This window comes from Carassius auratus, chromosome 49 (assembly GCF_003368295.1).
Source record: "Carassius auratus strain Wakin chromosome 49, ASM336829v1, whole genome shotgun sequence".
Taxonomy (NCBI): Eukaryota; Metazoa; Chordata; class Actinopteri; order Cypriniformes; family Cyprinidae; genus Carassius; species Carassius auratus.
The window spans coordinates 1,893,469-1,910,818 of NC_039291.1; the positions used below are offsets into that span (position 1 = coordinate 1,893,469).

The 17,350-nt window shown below is 36.0% G+C and overlaps 1 protein-coding gene across 1 annotated transcript in view; it reads right to left on the bottom strand.

Annotated features, from left to right (window-relative positions):
- The window catches only part of LOC113066023 (contactin-associated protein-like 2), a 314,922-nt gene that overhangs the window by 136,209 nt on the left and 161,363 nt on the right, over positions 1-17,350 (bottom strand). Inside the window, exon 9 of the mRNA XM_026237587.1 lies at positions 3,423-3,572. Coding sequence (XP_026093372.1) covers positions 3,423-3,572 — 150 coding nt within the window. The remainder of the gene's footprint in view (positions 1-3,422; positions 3,573-17,350) is intronic.

The following is a 17,350-nucleotide window of genomic DNA, read 5'->3' on the forward strand; positions in this document are numbered from 1 at the left end:
AAATGGCATTACCCGCTGCATGAAGAATATCCGACAACCACTTTTAAAGCCAGTTCCCAGATTTAATGTATACATTTACAAGATTTTAAGCTGAGAAGCCATCATAGTCGTTGTACTAAGCTGACATCTGAGAAGCCAATGCACAGACATAAAATCAACCAGATAAAAAGCCTCATTCCATGCATAGAAATAAGAGAGACTGTTATGCTCTTGCAGTCTGCAACATGTGCATGTGTGTTCACACTGATGCAATGCGCTACAGCTGCCAGAGTCAGGTGACTAGGAACATACATGTATGAGCTGCGCCTAGTAACTAAATCTGGACCTGCATATTTTTTTTGTAGCTGACCTTGCCAGTGCTAGTACAGTCAGAGCCGAGTAAAGCCTTAATTTTCCCATTTCCATGCTCCACAATAAGCTTCAATACATAAACAGCCTCAATTACTAGTGGTCATACTGGTGGTTTCACTAGATAAACAAGAATCTGTTGGAGAGTTGTGTTTAAAGGAATAGTTCACCCCAAGAAATGTACATATGCTGAAAATGTTCTAACCCCCAGGCCATCCAAGATCATCAGAGCAGATCTGGAGAAATGCAGTATTACATCACTTGTTCCCCAATGGATCCTTTACAGTGAATGGGAACGAGAGTCCAAACTAATGATAAAAGCGTCACGATAATCCACACGACACCAGTCCATCAAATTTACATCTTGCTAAGTTAAAAGCTGTATGTTTGTAAGAAACAAATCCATCCAGATGTTTTTAACTTTAAATTGTTGCTTCTTGCCAAATTCAGTCCATGATCCATAATCATACTTTTTTCCACTGAAAAAGTCCATCCGCTGTTGTCTTCTCGTATCAAAACCAACAACATATTTGTTTAGAACTGTTTTGGACTGTTGTCACTTATAAATGAGGCTTGATTTGTACATATTTCTTTCATGATTCAGACAGGATGGCTTTTTATAGAGGACTCATATTTTGAGGTTTCATGTTATAAAATTGTCTATTACAAACAACAGCTTTTTACTTCACAAGATGTTAATTGATGCACTGGAGTCATGTGGATTACTTGTGGATTACTGTGATGTATTTATCAGATGTTTGGACAATCATTCTGAACTATTCCTTTACAGATCTATATATTGTGTTGTTTTCTCACCACTGTCATTTTTATTGTGTGTTAACTTCATTATTGAAAGGAATTTTTGCAAGACATGTTTAGAGATTTATATAAAAGCTGCTCCCAGCAGCAGGGGTGTTATATAAGAGTGTACTGCTGCTCAGGCATTTCAAACTTTGTTTTACCCCAATCCAAGAAAGAAAAAGACCTTTGCTATGGGTATATCGGGCTTTTAAACTAACACCATTGTGCTCAAGAACAACATTAACTGTTTCAGTCACTGCAGTAAAACTGTACTGTAATTTGCCCATTTAATGCTTAGGCATGAAAGTGTCTTCTTATTGAAAAATGACCTTATTTTATAATAATCAACTAAAAAGGAAACAACTTTATAATAACCATCCATGAATTGGCTCACTGTTACTGTAAAGAATGAGATTATATCTATCTATCTATCTATCTATCTATCTATCTATCTATCTATCTATCTATCTATCTATCTATCTATCTATCTATCTATCTATCTATCTATCTATCTATCTATATATATATCATCAAGGGACTTGAGGGACTTTTTTTATATAAAACTTATAAAACCTTTTTTTTTTCCTTTTTTTTCCCCCTAAGACTATGATTTAACAGTTCAGAGAAAATGGTTTATCCCAAGAATAAGGAATTAAGTGTTCTGTTTGTTTTATTGATTCCTCTTATATGTTTCAATCTGTGTTTTTCAGTCATTCCCAATGTTAACCATCTATGGCATATTCATTTTGGCCATATGGAAGTCTTTCTTTACTCATAAAAAGCAGTAAATGAAAAATCCAAGAAGTAAACAAATTAGACAGTCCAGACACATCTCTTTAGAAAATAACAGTGATGGATGGAGAAGCATGATTGATAATTATAGTTAGTGTGCAGGTGAACCAACAGCAGCGCAGTGAAGAGGAGTGAAGCTTTTTGATCTCATTTTAGAGGCTGTCAAGTGTAAATGTGCTGCCTGACCGTGCCAAACCCAGAGCGCATGGACTGCAGTTCCTACCACATTAAGCTGTTTTTGAAGATGTGTGAGTCTGATAAAGCTATCAACCATACTATCCCTCAGCCTCAATAGACAGACAGGTTTGATAGTGCCAGACACTGCTGTCTATCTCAGCTGCCGGTCTTCCTTGGCATATTTGCCTCTCTGAGCCGCTGAACATGCTCTTATCTCTGACTTCCTGCCAATGGTCTGATCGGACAGATGGCTGGCTGAAGAGGGCACCAGGGTGGGTCTGTTTCCATCCAAGGGGGGGAAATAAATGTGTGTGTGGTGGCACGTGCGACTTTGAATCGAAAATGAAGACGGGGACAGAAGGTCACAGCACCCTCCCACTCTATCAGAAGGTGACGACAGCAACTTAAACAAGTTCTGTTTGTCTCTTCAGACAATTTGATGCAGGCAAAATTACCCCTGACATAATTTTGGCACTTTTCAGATCCCCTGATCCAAAAATATAAATCTGATATCTTTGGACTGAGGAAATTCATGACAACTCTTGGATTTGTTGGTAAAATTAAATAACGGCTGCTGAAAAATCAGCTTAGTCATCAAAGGAAAAAATATATTGAAATAGAAAACAGATATTTTAAATTGTAATAATACTACATATATAACATCTTGATTTTCTCACTATCTTCTTCTGACTTCCAACTCAAGACAATATTGATAAGCCCAGCCAACTTTGTGAAGGCTTTGCCATCATGGTTAGACGCTCTAGCTCACATTTTTTTTTTTTTTATCTCTTTCACATTATGAGGCCCAATTATTTTCCAAGAAGACGTTGTTATGGTTTTAAGTGAATTTCAAATAAGTCATATCTGGGATAAATGTTTTATTCATTTTTACATCAAAACTGTACTGACACTTCGCCATGACACTCTGGTGCTCATGAGAGTTAGAAGACAATGGAGGACGCTCACACTAATCTGGGCAGCCAATTATTTCTTTTTTTTTTTTTTTTTTAAATAGACCATCCCTTTGTTAATTTTCTTTCGTTTTCCAATTAAACAAGATAAAACATAAAAGGATATCAGCATAAATGCCTATCCTTATTTCTTTAAAGGGGTGTCTTTATGCATATTGTATAGTGAAAAAAGTTCTCAAATCCTTTCTAGTGCTAGTTTCTCAGCAGAAACCAATTCAAAGGCCTTTGTAAGTCAGGGGCCAATACACCAGGGAGAGTGTGAAGATCTGAGGATCTATTCTCATGGTACTTTTTCGGTTCTCAGTTTGATGCTCTTTAAATTTCTAAACTTACCTCCAAAGTGGTACGTGCTTCCTGTTGTGATCTGGACAGGTGAGTTGGTTCTCACAGCTGATGCTTCATCCCCATCAATGGTCAGCATTGCAAAATTCTCTTTGGCCAGGAAACGAACATCATGCCATTCTCCATCATTCAGACCAGAACCTATTAAAAAAAGATGGAAAAATATTGATTAACATTCAGAAATGTTGCAACCCTTTAACCAGAGGTGTTTAAGCAAAGTGTTTTGCTGTTTCTGACATAAGTAAATTAAAAATATATATTTTCCAAAGACCAGATCAATCATGATTAGTTGTTTTGCATAAGCGACAAGAGCGAATCAAATAATAGGATACAAACGGACTGATAAGGTCAGAGCTGCGATGGCCAGCTTGTCCCTAGACACGGTTCCAATAACTTTTACCTGAGAACATCAGTAGTGTTTCAATGGACTAAAACACACACAATTATCTAAATACACGGTTTTGGCGAGTTACCTTGTAAACGTGGTCTTAAATGAGTTATAAAGTCTTAAATGACCGTAAAGAGTTGGGAGACAATCAGATATGTGTCAGATCCGCGTCATGTGCATCAGGTTTTAAAGTGACAGCACTGATTTTAAAGTGAAACCTGCTGAAGTCTGTCATTGATGTAAATCAAAGAACAAAAGAAATAGAGAAATCCTTGGACTGTTCTAGTCGCTGATTGACTTTTATAGCGTGAATTAAGATTAATCTGTATAGTTTATACTATAGTTTATGTGAAGATTGCATTAAAATCACTTATATTATAAGTTGTTATATATTTCAGAGCGTATTAAATATTTAAAATATGGAGGACAAAACTTACAGAAATTAAAAATAAACAAATGAACATATAGATAAATAAATATAAATAAATAAATGTAATAAAATGAAAATTTATAAATAAATGATGTGTTAAAAACAAAAGTTCATTTGTAATAAAGTTTTATTCTGAATTTATATTTTCAATGTCTTTTTTCCTTTATGTATTTTTTGTATTTATTTTACATTTATTTGTATTCTTTTTAACTTTTATTTACTTATACTTCGATTATTTTTATATTTATTTATTTTTAAATGTATTTATTCATGCATTAATATTTTTTATATATGTATTTATTTATTCCAACATGTATTTATTTTCAGATTTATTTATTTATTAATTAATTTATTTTTATTTTTCCATGTTCAATGAGGGAGGCAGTCCTTGTGGATGGCCGGTGACTCATTGGTTGAAGCTGCAGAAGCATCAGATTGAAATAATAATAGAGATCGATAATAGAGTTTGAGAGTGGGATGTGCCAGATCAACTGGAGAGATCCAATATATTTTCACAGATTCAAATTACTATTTAAATTTTTTTTTATAGCGACTGAATTCAGTAACTTATCCTCATTGTTACATCATTAAGCCCGGAATCATCAACATCGCCGGTGTGTTTATAGGCTGATGATGCTCCTAGACACACTTGGTGGAGGTTTCTAAAGCTTGTCTTCATTTTGTAAACACAGAGAAAAGACTCCCAGAAGCATTGTGAGCATAAGTTTATCATGAAACCAGTTGCACTAAATGTCTCTACAGTCTACTCAGGCTCCCAATGCTTTTTGGAAACTAAACCCACTGGCATAAAGTTGTCTTGGCGCTAGACGCTTGATATTCACAAGTTTAGGGACCATCTCTAAGGTTACATATGACAATGGTATATGCGTTAGACTTTTTATATTTATAAAATAAACTCTAATCATATGTAAATATTACTAAATATACCTAACCTGACTAGTAGATGAACACTTTACAGTTGGTTTTGTGACTGTAAGCTATTCTCATAAAATGCTATTGGAATTAGAAACATGTATACTAATGTCGTATAAAATGATAAACTTATGCTCACAATGCTTTTGAGAGTGAAGGTCTTCTCGGTGATTACAAAATGAACACATGCTGTAGAAACCTCCAGCGAGCATAGACTGTATAAAAACATGGACGTAGTGTCTGTGACGTCACCCATAGGTTTCTGCAGAGTGTTTTTGAAGCCAAAAATGGGTGGAGGCGGCCGTCGCCATCTTGGCAGCGTGTCACCGAGCGTCATTCCCGCATAATCGAAAATGGGCAGAGAGGCAGTAGCTGGTTGCTGAAACCACACCCACCTAGCTTGACGGAGGTGACAGCAGTGGCAAACCACATTTCACTCAAGTGGCAGTTCCCTTAATTATGCAGAACTTTAAGGCTTAAATTGGGCATTTTAACATGGGGAGTCTATGGGATTGACTGCATTTTGAAGCCAGCCTCTAGCGGCCAGTCGATGCATTACAGTTTGTCACTTCCATATATACCGATCTAAAATTATTTCATAAAGATTTGCATACACAGGGTAGGAGTTGTGGAAGTGTAAATAAAACTGTACATATCGGTTTATTTCAGGAACTTTTTGCCCCACGTGCACAACACGTCATTTAGACATTTGCAACAGTAAGTTTTTTAACACACACAGACTGGTTCAATGCAGTTGATCTGTTTTGCAGTTCTTTAAAGTGTTGTCTTCACTTGCAAATCACTGTTCATGCTTGCAAATCACTGTTCACATGCTTGCAGTACTTTTGACTGTATTTTAGCGAAAACAACGTGACAAAAGTGTAAGCGCCGAAAAAATGACTTTACAAAGCTTATCTTGCGCATGCAAATTTAATTTACGCTTACAGTTTTATGTACACTTCCACAATGCCTACCCTGCATATGCAAATCTTTATTATGTTATTTTAACTCCATACATAAAGGCTTCGCGAGAGAAAGCGGGAGGTTGCTGCTTGGTCTAGAGGCGTCATCAACTTAGACCATTGACGAAGGGCGGATTCAGGATGACAGGGGTTCAGGTTAACAAACCCACAGCTGCTGCTTGATTTGACAGCTCTGATTGATAAATCAGAGAGTTGTCATTTACTCTGATGCCATCATGAAGGGCAAAAGTCATCAGAACATAATAAACAGGTTGATGTTAGCTTAGAGCAATGAATTTCTTCCTACCATTAATCACAGACTGGAGGAATGACATTAACTCATTGGAGGTCCCCAGTGGCTAGTTTACCTCTATCTGTCACACACCACAAAATACTGAACAACTGTTCTCTCCTTCCTGACCGCTTTCACTCTCAGACACAGTCCACTTGGCACGAACAAGGCCAAAATACCTAACACGCCATTACTGTTGATAAATCTGTCTCTCAGAAGTTGCTGGTGAAATGAAGAGAGAGCGCTTTCTGCCATGTACTAGTATGCCATCCATCATTTTCTCTCAAACTCTATACATTTTGTGCTTGTGTAGGTGTAGACGCAAATGGTTTAGCAAAAATGCCTGTCACGAGCTGCTCTGTGGGACAGTTGGGCAAACAGATGGCTTTTGTTATCTTGTGTAAAAGATGAATTATGTTAAGTGCTCTAATATGACAACACCACATCAAACGAATGTCAGAGACATCTGAGAGTTGGGTGTACAAAGCTGACGAGATTAAAGTTTGAGTTGCGTCTGATTATATCAGGAATAAAGAAATTACATCCTTTTTAAGCTGGTTTAATTTTCATATAACTAGTAAAAGAGGCTGTTTACCAGTAAAAGTATTTTCAGCAAACACATCTCTCTGCAGCAATAACCAACTTGTGTCAGTAGTATTGGCCAACTGCAGCGGAAAAAATTCACCCCCCTTTAAAATAATCACATTTTGTTGCTTTGCTGCCTAAAATCGTTTTTTGTATTATACAGCTGTATTTTCTCAGAGAAACGGAGTACACCAACCAATAACACCAACATGTCAGGAAAAAATATATAATAATTCTAATAAAAAACAACAACAACAACAGAATCACTAAGCTGGCAAAATGATCTTTCCAAAAATGGCTTGTAAACTCAATCAGGTGTAACTAATCACCTTCTCAATGGCACACAAGTGAGCCACTTGACTTTCAGCTGTGGTCATTTTGATTCGCTCATGAAAAGAGCTTTCCTGGATCATTTTAGTCCATGGTAGTGCAACAGAAGCAAACAATAAACTATGAATGACAAGACACTGTCAAAAGATCTCTGGGATAAAGTTGTGGACAGGGGCAAGTCATGAGAGGAATACCAAAAATATGCAAAGGCTTTATCAATAGCTAGAAGCACAGTTTAGTGTCTTATTAAGAAGTGGAAGGTATTTGGTAAAACACAGATCCTCCCATGATCAGGGTGTTGTTCCAAACTGGATGAAAGAGCCAGGAGGAAACTGGTCATAGAGGCGACCAAGAGACCTACAGCAACTCTGAAGCAGCTGTAGAAATTTCTGAAAAATAGTGGTCATTTTGTGCATCTAACAACATCACAAATTCTCCACAACTGTGGCTTGTATGGGAGGGTTGCAAGAAAAAAGACCACTTGGAGTTGCGACCTTGAAAATTCAGAGGCAGATGAGATTAAAATTTAATTACTTGGCCTCAACACCAAACAATATGTCTGGTGGAAATCCAATACAGCTCACTATTAAAATAACAACATTCTAACAGTAAAGCATGGGAGGTGGTAATATCCTGTTATGGGCTGTTTCTCTGCACCAGGGAACACCTGGAACACCTGTCAGGGTGTAGGAAATATGGATGGCACAAAATAAAAAGGTGAAAGAAGTTTTATCTCCCAACAAGACAATGATCCTAAGCTCACAGTGGCTGAGCAGTTCTGCAAAGAAGAGCGGGCAAATATTGCAAAGTCTAGATGTGCAAAGATGGTAGAGAGTGATCCCAACAGACTAAAGGCTGTGATTAAAGCTAAATGTGGTTCAACAAAATACTCAATATGATCTCTAAATTGAAATCATTTGTATTAGCAACAATTTTATCAGAAAACAAAAATAATGTTCAGTTTGCATCTCAAGTAAATGTATCTTGCTTAAGTAAATGTATCTTGAAAACAAAACTAAAATACTGTAATACAGATTATCCTTTTTTATGTATTTATTTATTTGGCACTTGCAACATTTAATGCAATGACTTTATGCATTTAAGATTTTATGTTTTATTTAAGACCTTTTCAGGTCTTAATTTGGGAGTGGATTAAGACTTTTTAAACCCCACAGAAACCCTGTACATTTTGTACATGATGTACATCTCCACAGCATCACGCGGTATGTTCAGCCTTTTTGCAGCTTACTAATTACAACATCAGTGTGAAAGGGCAGCACCCCTGCATGTCCTCTTGATTAATTAACACAATGTGGGTCCCTTGAACTCTGACAGATCAACCCATAGTCTTTACTTTTCCACCTACTTAATCAACTTTCCCATGATGACCTTCAGCTCCTCAGGATCACACATACACTTGGTTTCTCTTTTACAACATGATTGAACTCCACTCAAAGAAAAACAGACACTCGTATAACATTGCCCAAACAGATTTTAATAAATGTCTGGAGGATTCCAGCCGCACAACACCATTTAAGTGTGAATGACATTTGAAGGACTTGGTGTCCTTTAAAAAGCAGGAGCATCCTCATATGGGGTTCAAAGGTAGAGATGCAGTTACAGGGATGCACAGTCTCCAGCTCTATTTGTCATCATGGTAAGTCTGATATTTGACTATGGGCTGCGAAAGGCTCTCTGCAACTCAAGCCAAGAAGCCCCAGATGCAATAATGTCATCAAAAAGGATTGCTGGAAAAGTTTCTGCTTCCTCACTACTCAGAAGTTCACAGACACCAAGCCATGATTAATGTTAGGCTTTGCCAGGAAAGAGTGCTCCTGGGAGAACAGGAACTTCAAGGTTCTGCTTTTCCATGAATACGTTTTTGATAGCAGAGTGTCTGAAATTGTCTTAGAAGCCCCTTTTTTAAACATAAAGAGAGAGGTGCTGAAATATGTATCATGCCTCCTCTGTCCAGCCCTCAGAAGAATATTAATGACTTATCCGAGGGAGGTCCAACTCTGATTTTCTACAAATGTCACAGGTAAAATCTTTGGAGGAAATTCAGTAAGAGTGAGTGATACACCAATTTTGCATGAGCTTTAGTGTCTAATTCACTGATGGACTTTTTCAAATGAGGTACTGGCAAAATTGCAATAGAAAATACACACAAACTGTGCTTTCAAATTAAAATTCAATAGCGCAATGAGTCTTGTGAATAAAGTGCAATGTACTGAGCGTTTCAATACAAGCATACTTGATGAATAAAAGTATTAGTCTCTTTCAAACAAATTTACAAACATCTTTTGAACACTAGTCTAAGCAACAGCACTTAAAAGTATAATAGAATAGAATAATTGCCCATGTTCCATGATTGGACTGTTATTACTATGACTCCAGAAAAGGAGTAAAAATTAATGCAAAAAAATAACTGGTGAAACCTTACCACTAAGTGGGCATACAAATTCTGTTTTGACAATGCATTGGCTATTTTTAATGGGAAACCCACTGATATTTGTCTAAGCAGTTTAAGACCACATCCTGTTTAATTCATACCTCTAGGTTGACCTGGCACAAGCTACTGTTTGCTTTGTTTCTTGACTTTGGCCTTTTCTTGAGGCACAGCCTGTGGGCTCCAGGGCACGGAGCTCAGACTTGCCATGATTGTTTACAGAGGCTTTTGTGAGTGATGTAAAATACACACGACCACCCGATTGCCTTGACACATTCATCCTTGAGGAAACAGAAATATTTCCAGCCATCCATTGCTGTTAAAGTCTTTCGACTGCTGCAAATGGACTGAGGGAAAGATTGGATAAATCATATTTATTTAAGAAATACTAAATACTAATACTAAATCAAACTATATGACAATGCACCATACTGACTTTTTCCTACTAATATGAGCAGTTTTTTCCCCACATAAAAATATCAATAAAAAAGTTGCTGTTAAGCAACTGAAGAAGAGACATAAAATGGATGATAAAGGAACATCTAGATGTCAAAGGTTATGTGCTATGTCAAGATCATTGGAGAATTTCAGCAGAAGCCTGCGGGATAAACCTGATATGCTCTGCTCCCAGTCACCTTCACAGATCAGATTGATTTTTTAGGCCATCACCTCCCTGAAGGGGACAGAAAAACTAGAGAGAGAGGAACTCTGCTTATTTCTGACTGATAAAATGTGACCATGGCACTGGCTCTGAAATAGACAAACCTCCTGATTTTCCTCTGGAAAATGGACACGGTTAAGGCAGGATCACAGGTCAAGGCTTTGAGCTTTTCATAGCTGTTTTTTTTTCATCTTGGTAAAAGGACGGCCTGCAGTGTTTAACTAGACACGGAGCTATAAGACAGAAGTCAGTGTAACAGACACTATCAGAGTGAGAAGCGCTAAGATAACAGAGATCTCACACAGACTTATTGAAAACTGGCAAAGTCATGAACAAAAGATATCCTGTGTCAGATCTTCTGTAAATTATGAATGAGCTAAAGACATAATAGCTCTGTTCCAATACCAATGCCTTGCTGCCTACTGTCTACACAGGCATCCTAACCATCACTGAACCCTTTAAATGACTGATTAGTATTTTTTTTTAAATAAAATAATACTTTTATTCTGTGTGGATGAATCAAAAGTGACTGTAAAGATTTTTGTTGTTGTTACAAACTATATGTCTATTTTAAATAAATGCTGGACATTTAAACTTTCTATTCATGAAAGAATGCTGAAAAATATGTTTCCACAAAAATATCAGGCGGCATAACTGTTTTAACATCTGTAATAAGAAGAAGTATTGCTTGAGCACCACATTGTATGATTTCTAAAATTCAGGAATAAATGAAATTTTTAAATATATTAAAATGGAAAACAGTTATGTTCATTTGTAATAATATTTCACATTATTACTGATTGTACTGTATTTATTTAACTAAATAAATTGAGCCTTGATGAGCCTAATAAACAAAACATTAAAAAAAATATATAACTGACCCAAAGTTTTAAATTGTAGTATACATATTTAAAGGCTAATCATATCGTGCCAAAAAGTGTAATTATAATAATAAAGTGTGATTATTATAATTACAAAAATATATTTGAATGCAGTACTTAACAATGACAAAAGTTATAGTATTTGTGATATTATTGTACTAAATTGAAAATAAAATATTAAAACATTATCTGGTGGAAAATATTATAAATTAAAATAATGAATCATTTTCATTGAGCTTACTTTCTCCCTCTGTCTACATGTGTTTCTGCCCGGAAAAGCCTTCACTCCGGAAGTGTGCCGATGATGCATTAAAATGCTGCCTCTGCAGGCAGCTCACTGAGATTTTGGAACAGAAAAAATGACTCTCCCTGTTGAAAAAGGCTGTGTGAGACATCTGTTCATTTTGGCTGAAGAGGAGGAAGGAAGGCAAACAGGAAGAAGTAGTCTGAAAGCAAAGAAGCTGGTAAAGAACGATTCAGGGCAGCTTTTGAGACCCACTGTGAACAAACATCCCTGAAAGATCAATGGATTATTGCAGAACATCCATCAAGATCGTTCACTAAATTGGAATTCAGAGCATGAGAGTATACAGGAAATTAACAATGTAAGAATGGCAGCCTCACATCTATTCTGCTGTCTATGGACAAACTCCTCCATCATTTGGAAATGGAGACACTGTAGACACAATACAAGCCTTTCAAACCAATCTGCTATAAAGCAGGCATTAAATACTCTGTGTGATCACATCTCCTACACTGTGAGCACACAGGGATAATACACAAGGTTTTCTATAGATAATTCCACATTTCTTTTTTTTGTTTTTTTAATTCACTGTTTTTTTTTAATGAATGTTAACTTTCATGAAAACTCACTGATAAACAAAAGCCTCTATATATGCAATGAAACTTACAGTTCAGTAAATAAAAAATGAAAATCATTAGATGAATTGATAGAATTGAAAAGCAGACCATCTGAACAAAATGTTAAAAGTGATAATAGCATTAAAAAACAACACAATAAAAATCATCTCTCATAAAAGGTGGCATAAAAGAAAAACAACAACAACAAAAAACATTTAATTTACATTTCATATTCTTATTTCAATTTTGGTAAACAATTTTCAGTTGAAATATATATAATGTCAACAACTGATATTTTAGTCTTTCCTTCCAAAAATAAATCACATAAAAAAATCTGATTAAAGTACAATACAGTTCAAAAGTTCATTGTAAGACCAGTACCAGTAAGATTTTTCATGTTTTTGAAATAGTTTGTTAGGTTGTGTTGATTTAATCAAAAATAAATCAAAACAGTAATATTGTATTACAATTTAAAATAACTGTTTTCTATTTTGATAGATATTAAAATGTAAGTTATTTGTGTAATGTAGAGCTGAAATTTCAGTATCATTACTCCAGACTTCAGTGCAACATGATCCTTCAGAAATAATTCAAATTTACTGATTTGGTGCTCAAGAAACATTTCCTCTTATCATCATTATAAATTGCTGAAAACAGTTGCTCTGAATAATATTATATATATATATATATATATATATATATATATATATATATATATATATATATATATTTGCTGAATTAAAGTATTGATTAAAAAACACCAGATTCCAAACTTTTGAAAATACAATTGATAATATTTACAAAGCAGAAATCATAAAGCTGCATTTCTGTGCTGATCACTTGAATTCTTTGGAATAGATCTAATTTGATAAAAAAATTAGCTGACAGTAATATATTCTTACTAAAAGATGAAAGCATGGTCAAAATAGCCTCAATGTTCAATAAAGAACATATGAGATTCAGGGGATGTATGCTACAAGTCTGTAGAAATCTGCACAACTCGCCATCATTCCAGTGTGGTAATAAATAGCAAGTAATAAACCCAAATGTCCATTCACCATAACTTTCTTTGTGAGGCTGAAAGTTCAATATTGAATAGGAATATACTGCAATAATGGAGATCCCCCAAGGGAATCATAGGGCAAACACTATACCTCACTATGATTATAATGTTATATTGTCCCAGTTTATGAGCTTGCTAAATTGCCTTCCGCCTGGATTGAAAAGCTTCTCAAATTACTTCGGTGGGGCGAATATTTGAGACCGAAGCACAGATACAACTCAAATTCATAAGTGCTCAAGGGCTTCATAAATTTCAAAGAAAACAGATTCACTTAAACAAGCGGAATCAATATATGATATAGTACTAGAGAGAGATGGGAGGAGAGAGGCAATTGGCAGTTCTTTCAGTCTTCCAAGTTCACATTCCTTAAAGGTATCAGACTTTGGCTGAAGCCACGGGAAGAGCCACAGCTGAATGCATATAAGGAGCAAAACAAATGCCACCAAGCATGACGATTTGAAGCTTTTTTCCAACTTATCCCATTAACACAATGGGACATGTCTGTGATCGGTGCGATTCATCAAACTGTCAGCAACATGACTTGTCAGTGTTGTTCTCACAGGCTTACATTTCATGAGTGGAAAATCACTGGCAATTTTAATTTGCCCTGTCCATTTTGGTTGTAATTGAACGTGCAGTAATGCTCTGAATACCTATTAGTTTTTTCTTATAAGATATAATGGCACTAACGATTAAAAGGAAAACAAATGTGTAAAGGAACCATATTTTAAACCATTGACATGTTGGAGCATTAACATCTTAATGCTAAGATTTAACATACGCTCCCAGAGAGTATCATTATCATGATTAACAATTTTACTGTAAACTGCAGCGTTTGACTAACTCTAACTGGGTCCATTAGTAAATAAGCAGAAAACAAAGAAAAGCAAACATATCTTCACCCGATTCCTCATGTTTAATTCGAAAACATTTAAAAAACATTGAGGAACTTGCCAGCACTAGATGTCAATACGATCGTGATAATTCTCAATTTAAACAAAAAGTGGGATTTTCATATTATTTGGCTATTAATGAGAGATTAAATTCTAAGGAAACACTCTGTCAGATATGTTTTGTATGAATCATCTTGAATCATTTCGGGAAGAAGTTCTAATCCCTAACATGGTACCATTCCCACCCATTACAAATGGTTTCGCCACACTGAATCATTCATGACATGCCAATTAACTTAAAGTAACGGCCGTTAATCTTCAGTGCTTGAAGAAAAAGATGATGAAAACTTGTTTCAATGCATTTAAATCAGTAGGCCGAAAATTCACTGAATTGCTGAAATAGTAAGCAAAAGTAAGAAGATGGCAATTACTCAAGTGTCCCCTCTGGAATTTGACTTAACTACAGCCTATTAGCAAGACTACGCTAATTTACGGAACTATCAGACTCCTCATCTACATTACCAAAGCCAATTTGCAGCTCAAGAGAAGCAGAATGGACCTTTAACCTGAACAAGAACAACAAGCTGAGCAGGAAAAAAAAAAAAATCACACAGTATAGATGAAAGTTTACTGTATGACCCTACTGACCTGTACAATGTCTGGATCCGTCTCCTATCCAACATCATTACGAAAAGGATAGATTAATGTTCAGGGATAGAATAGAATACTAAAATATGTTCTTGCAATACTTACTCAGTTGTGCCGCAACACAAGTGCAATATGCAGTATGTTTTCCACACAAATGATTCTGATATACAGTTCTTTTTCAGTAAATCAAAAACATACAACCAGTGTAGTCTGATCCCCGAATTGACTCTTATGAGTTTGTTCTTTTTAGAAAATCATACACATAGGATGCAACCAGTGTAGTCTGATTCCTAAACGAATGGCTCTTATAAACGTTTCTCTTCATTAAATCAAAAACATACAGTGTAATCAGATTCCTGAACTAATGACACTTATGATCAGTTCTTCTAAGCGAATCAGAAAAATACAGTACAAACACTGTTAAGTGTCTACAGACCTGTGCTGACCAGCTGGCCCACATCTTTTCATAGATCTTCAACAGATCACTGGAGCTGTGCCTCCCTGCCTGCTTCAAATGCTCCTCCATCACCCATTCCAAAGAAACCCAAAATCACAGGACTGAATAAGTGTAGACCTGTTGCCTTAACATCTTAGGTCATGAAGTCATTTGAGAGACTGGTGTTGGCTTATCTGAAGGGCTTTAATGGACCTTTACTGGACCCCCTGCAGTTTGCTTATCGAGCACACAGGTACATCTGGGCAAACCGTGGACTTCTGTGAGGATCCTGTTTGTGTACTTCAGTTTGGCCTTCAACACCATCATCCCAGCACTCCTTCAGACCAAAGTTACCCAGCTCTCAGTCCCTAGTTCTATCTGTCCGTTGATCACCAGCTTTCTGACAGATAAGCAACAGCTAGTGAGACTAGGGAAGTTCATGTCAAACAGCCACATCATCAGGACTTGGGCCCCTCAGGGTTGGGTCTTCTGTCAAGCTTCTGAAGTTTGCAGATGACACTACATCATTAGCCTTATCCAGGACAGTGACAAGCCTGCTTACAGTCAAGAGGTTGAGCAGCTGGCTGTCTGGTGCAGCCTTAACAACCTAGAGTTTAACAAGCTCAAAACTGTGTAGATGATTGTGGACTTTAGGAGAAACCCCATTCACTATAATGAACAGCACAGTGGCAGAAGTTGAGTCATACCTTTCACAAGAATTATGAAATTATTTGTTATGAAAGAGGAATAGGAATAGCTGCCTAGTTAATGTGGCCACAACCTGCAGTTTGCAATTACTGAATGGCAAGTGCCTAATTAGATTCAGGTTAGCTATTGGTGTTTGTGTGTGTATGTGTGTGTGTTTGTATAAGGAATGCTTCCTACATTGTTGGTGAGCGTGTTGAATGGTGGCTGTTGCTGCAATCTTGAATACTGGCTTTTTGATTTTCCCAGCGTTATGGAACTTTGAGTTGAGCCCTACAGGGCAAGCATTGGCCAATCACTGCGTTGTTGCATCTGGATATGTTGCCATGGAGAAACAATTATTAAAGTTGGGTTGAGCTGTTGGCTGTATGCACTTTGATTGTTTTAATATGCTGCCTGGGCTGTGCTTATCAATCGTAGTCTGATGTCGGAAGGGTTAATTTGCTAACAATCAGATGGGTAAACTATTGATTTATCATGTGAACATTCATAAAAGACTTGCTGTTTATATCATGTTCCCTTCTGTTTTAGCTGAAGAGTCCACTTGTAACATGTCCGTGTGATCATTGATAGCCGACTGGGATAGTGATCTGGCTTCCCCTTCCTTTTCTTTTTTCTTCTTTTTTTCTTATTTTTGTTTGTTTTCTTTTTTCTCTTTTTTGAACCCTTGTCTTGTCAAGTGAACTCGGAGGACCGTGAGATCAGAGTTTTAATCGATGTAGTTGTTTGGTCACCCCACACTGTTTCAACTGGATGATTGTGTACTTGTGAGGTTTGTATGGTTTATATTGTTGTGTGAATTAATCTATAAATTGATGTGAATTGGTTGAGTGTGATTTGGCTATGTTTGTGCTTGTACATTATGGTTATGGTCTCATATCTGGGGAATGTTTAATGTGTTAATGTGATTTTAATTTGTTACTCTATATTTTGTTTAAGATCATGATGTAATTTGTAAAATTCTATATATATAATATATATATATATTAGTACAGACCAAAAGTTTGGACACACCTCATTCAAAGAGTTTTCTCTATTTTCATGACTATGAAAATTGTAGATTCACATATATATATATATATATATATATATATATATATATATATATATATATATATATATATATATATATATATATATATATATATATATATATATATATATATATGTGAATCTACAATTTTGAATCTGAATCTGTGTGTGTGTGAGTATGTATCATTTTTATTTATTTATTTTGAGGTGCTACCCCCTCTGAGCTAATGGGTACCCTTGATCACTTAGTGATCTGATTCTAGTTTTCTATTTTGCTGACTGTGTGTGTGTGTGTGTGTGTGTGTGTGTGTGTGTGTGTGTGTTTGTGTGTGTGGTGGACTGAGTATAATAGTGCATGGCGTGTAGTGAA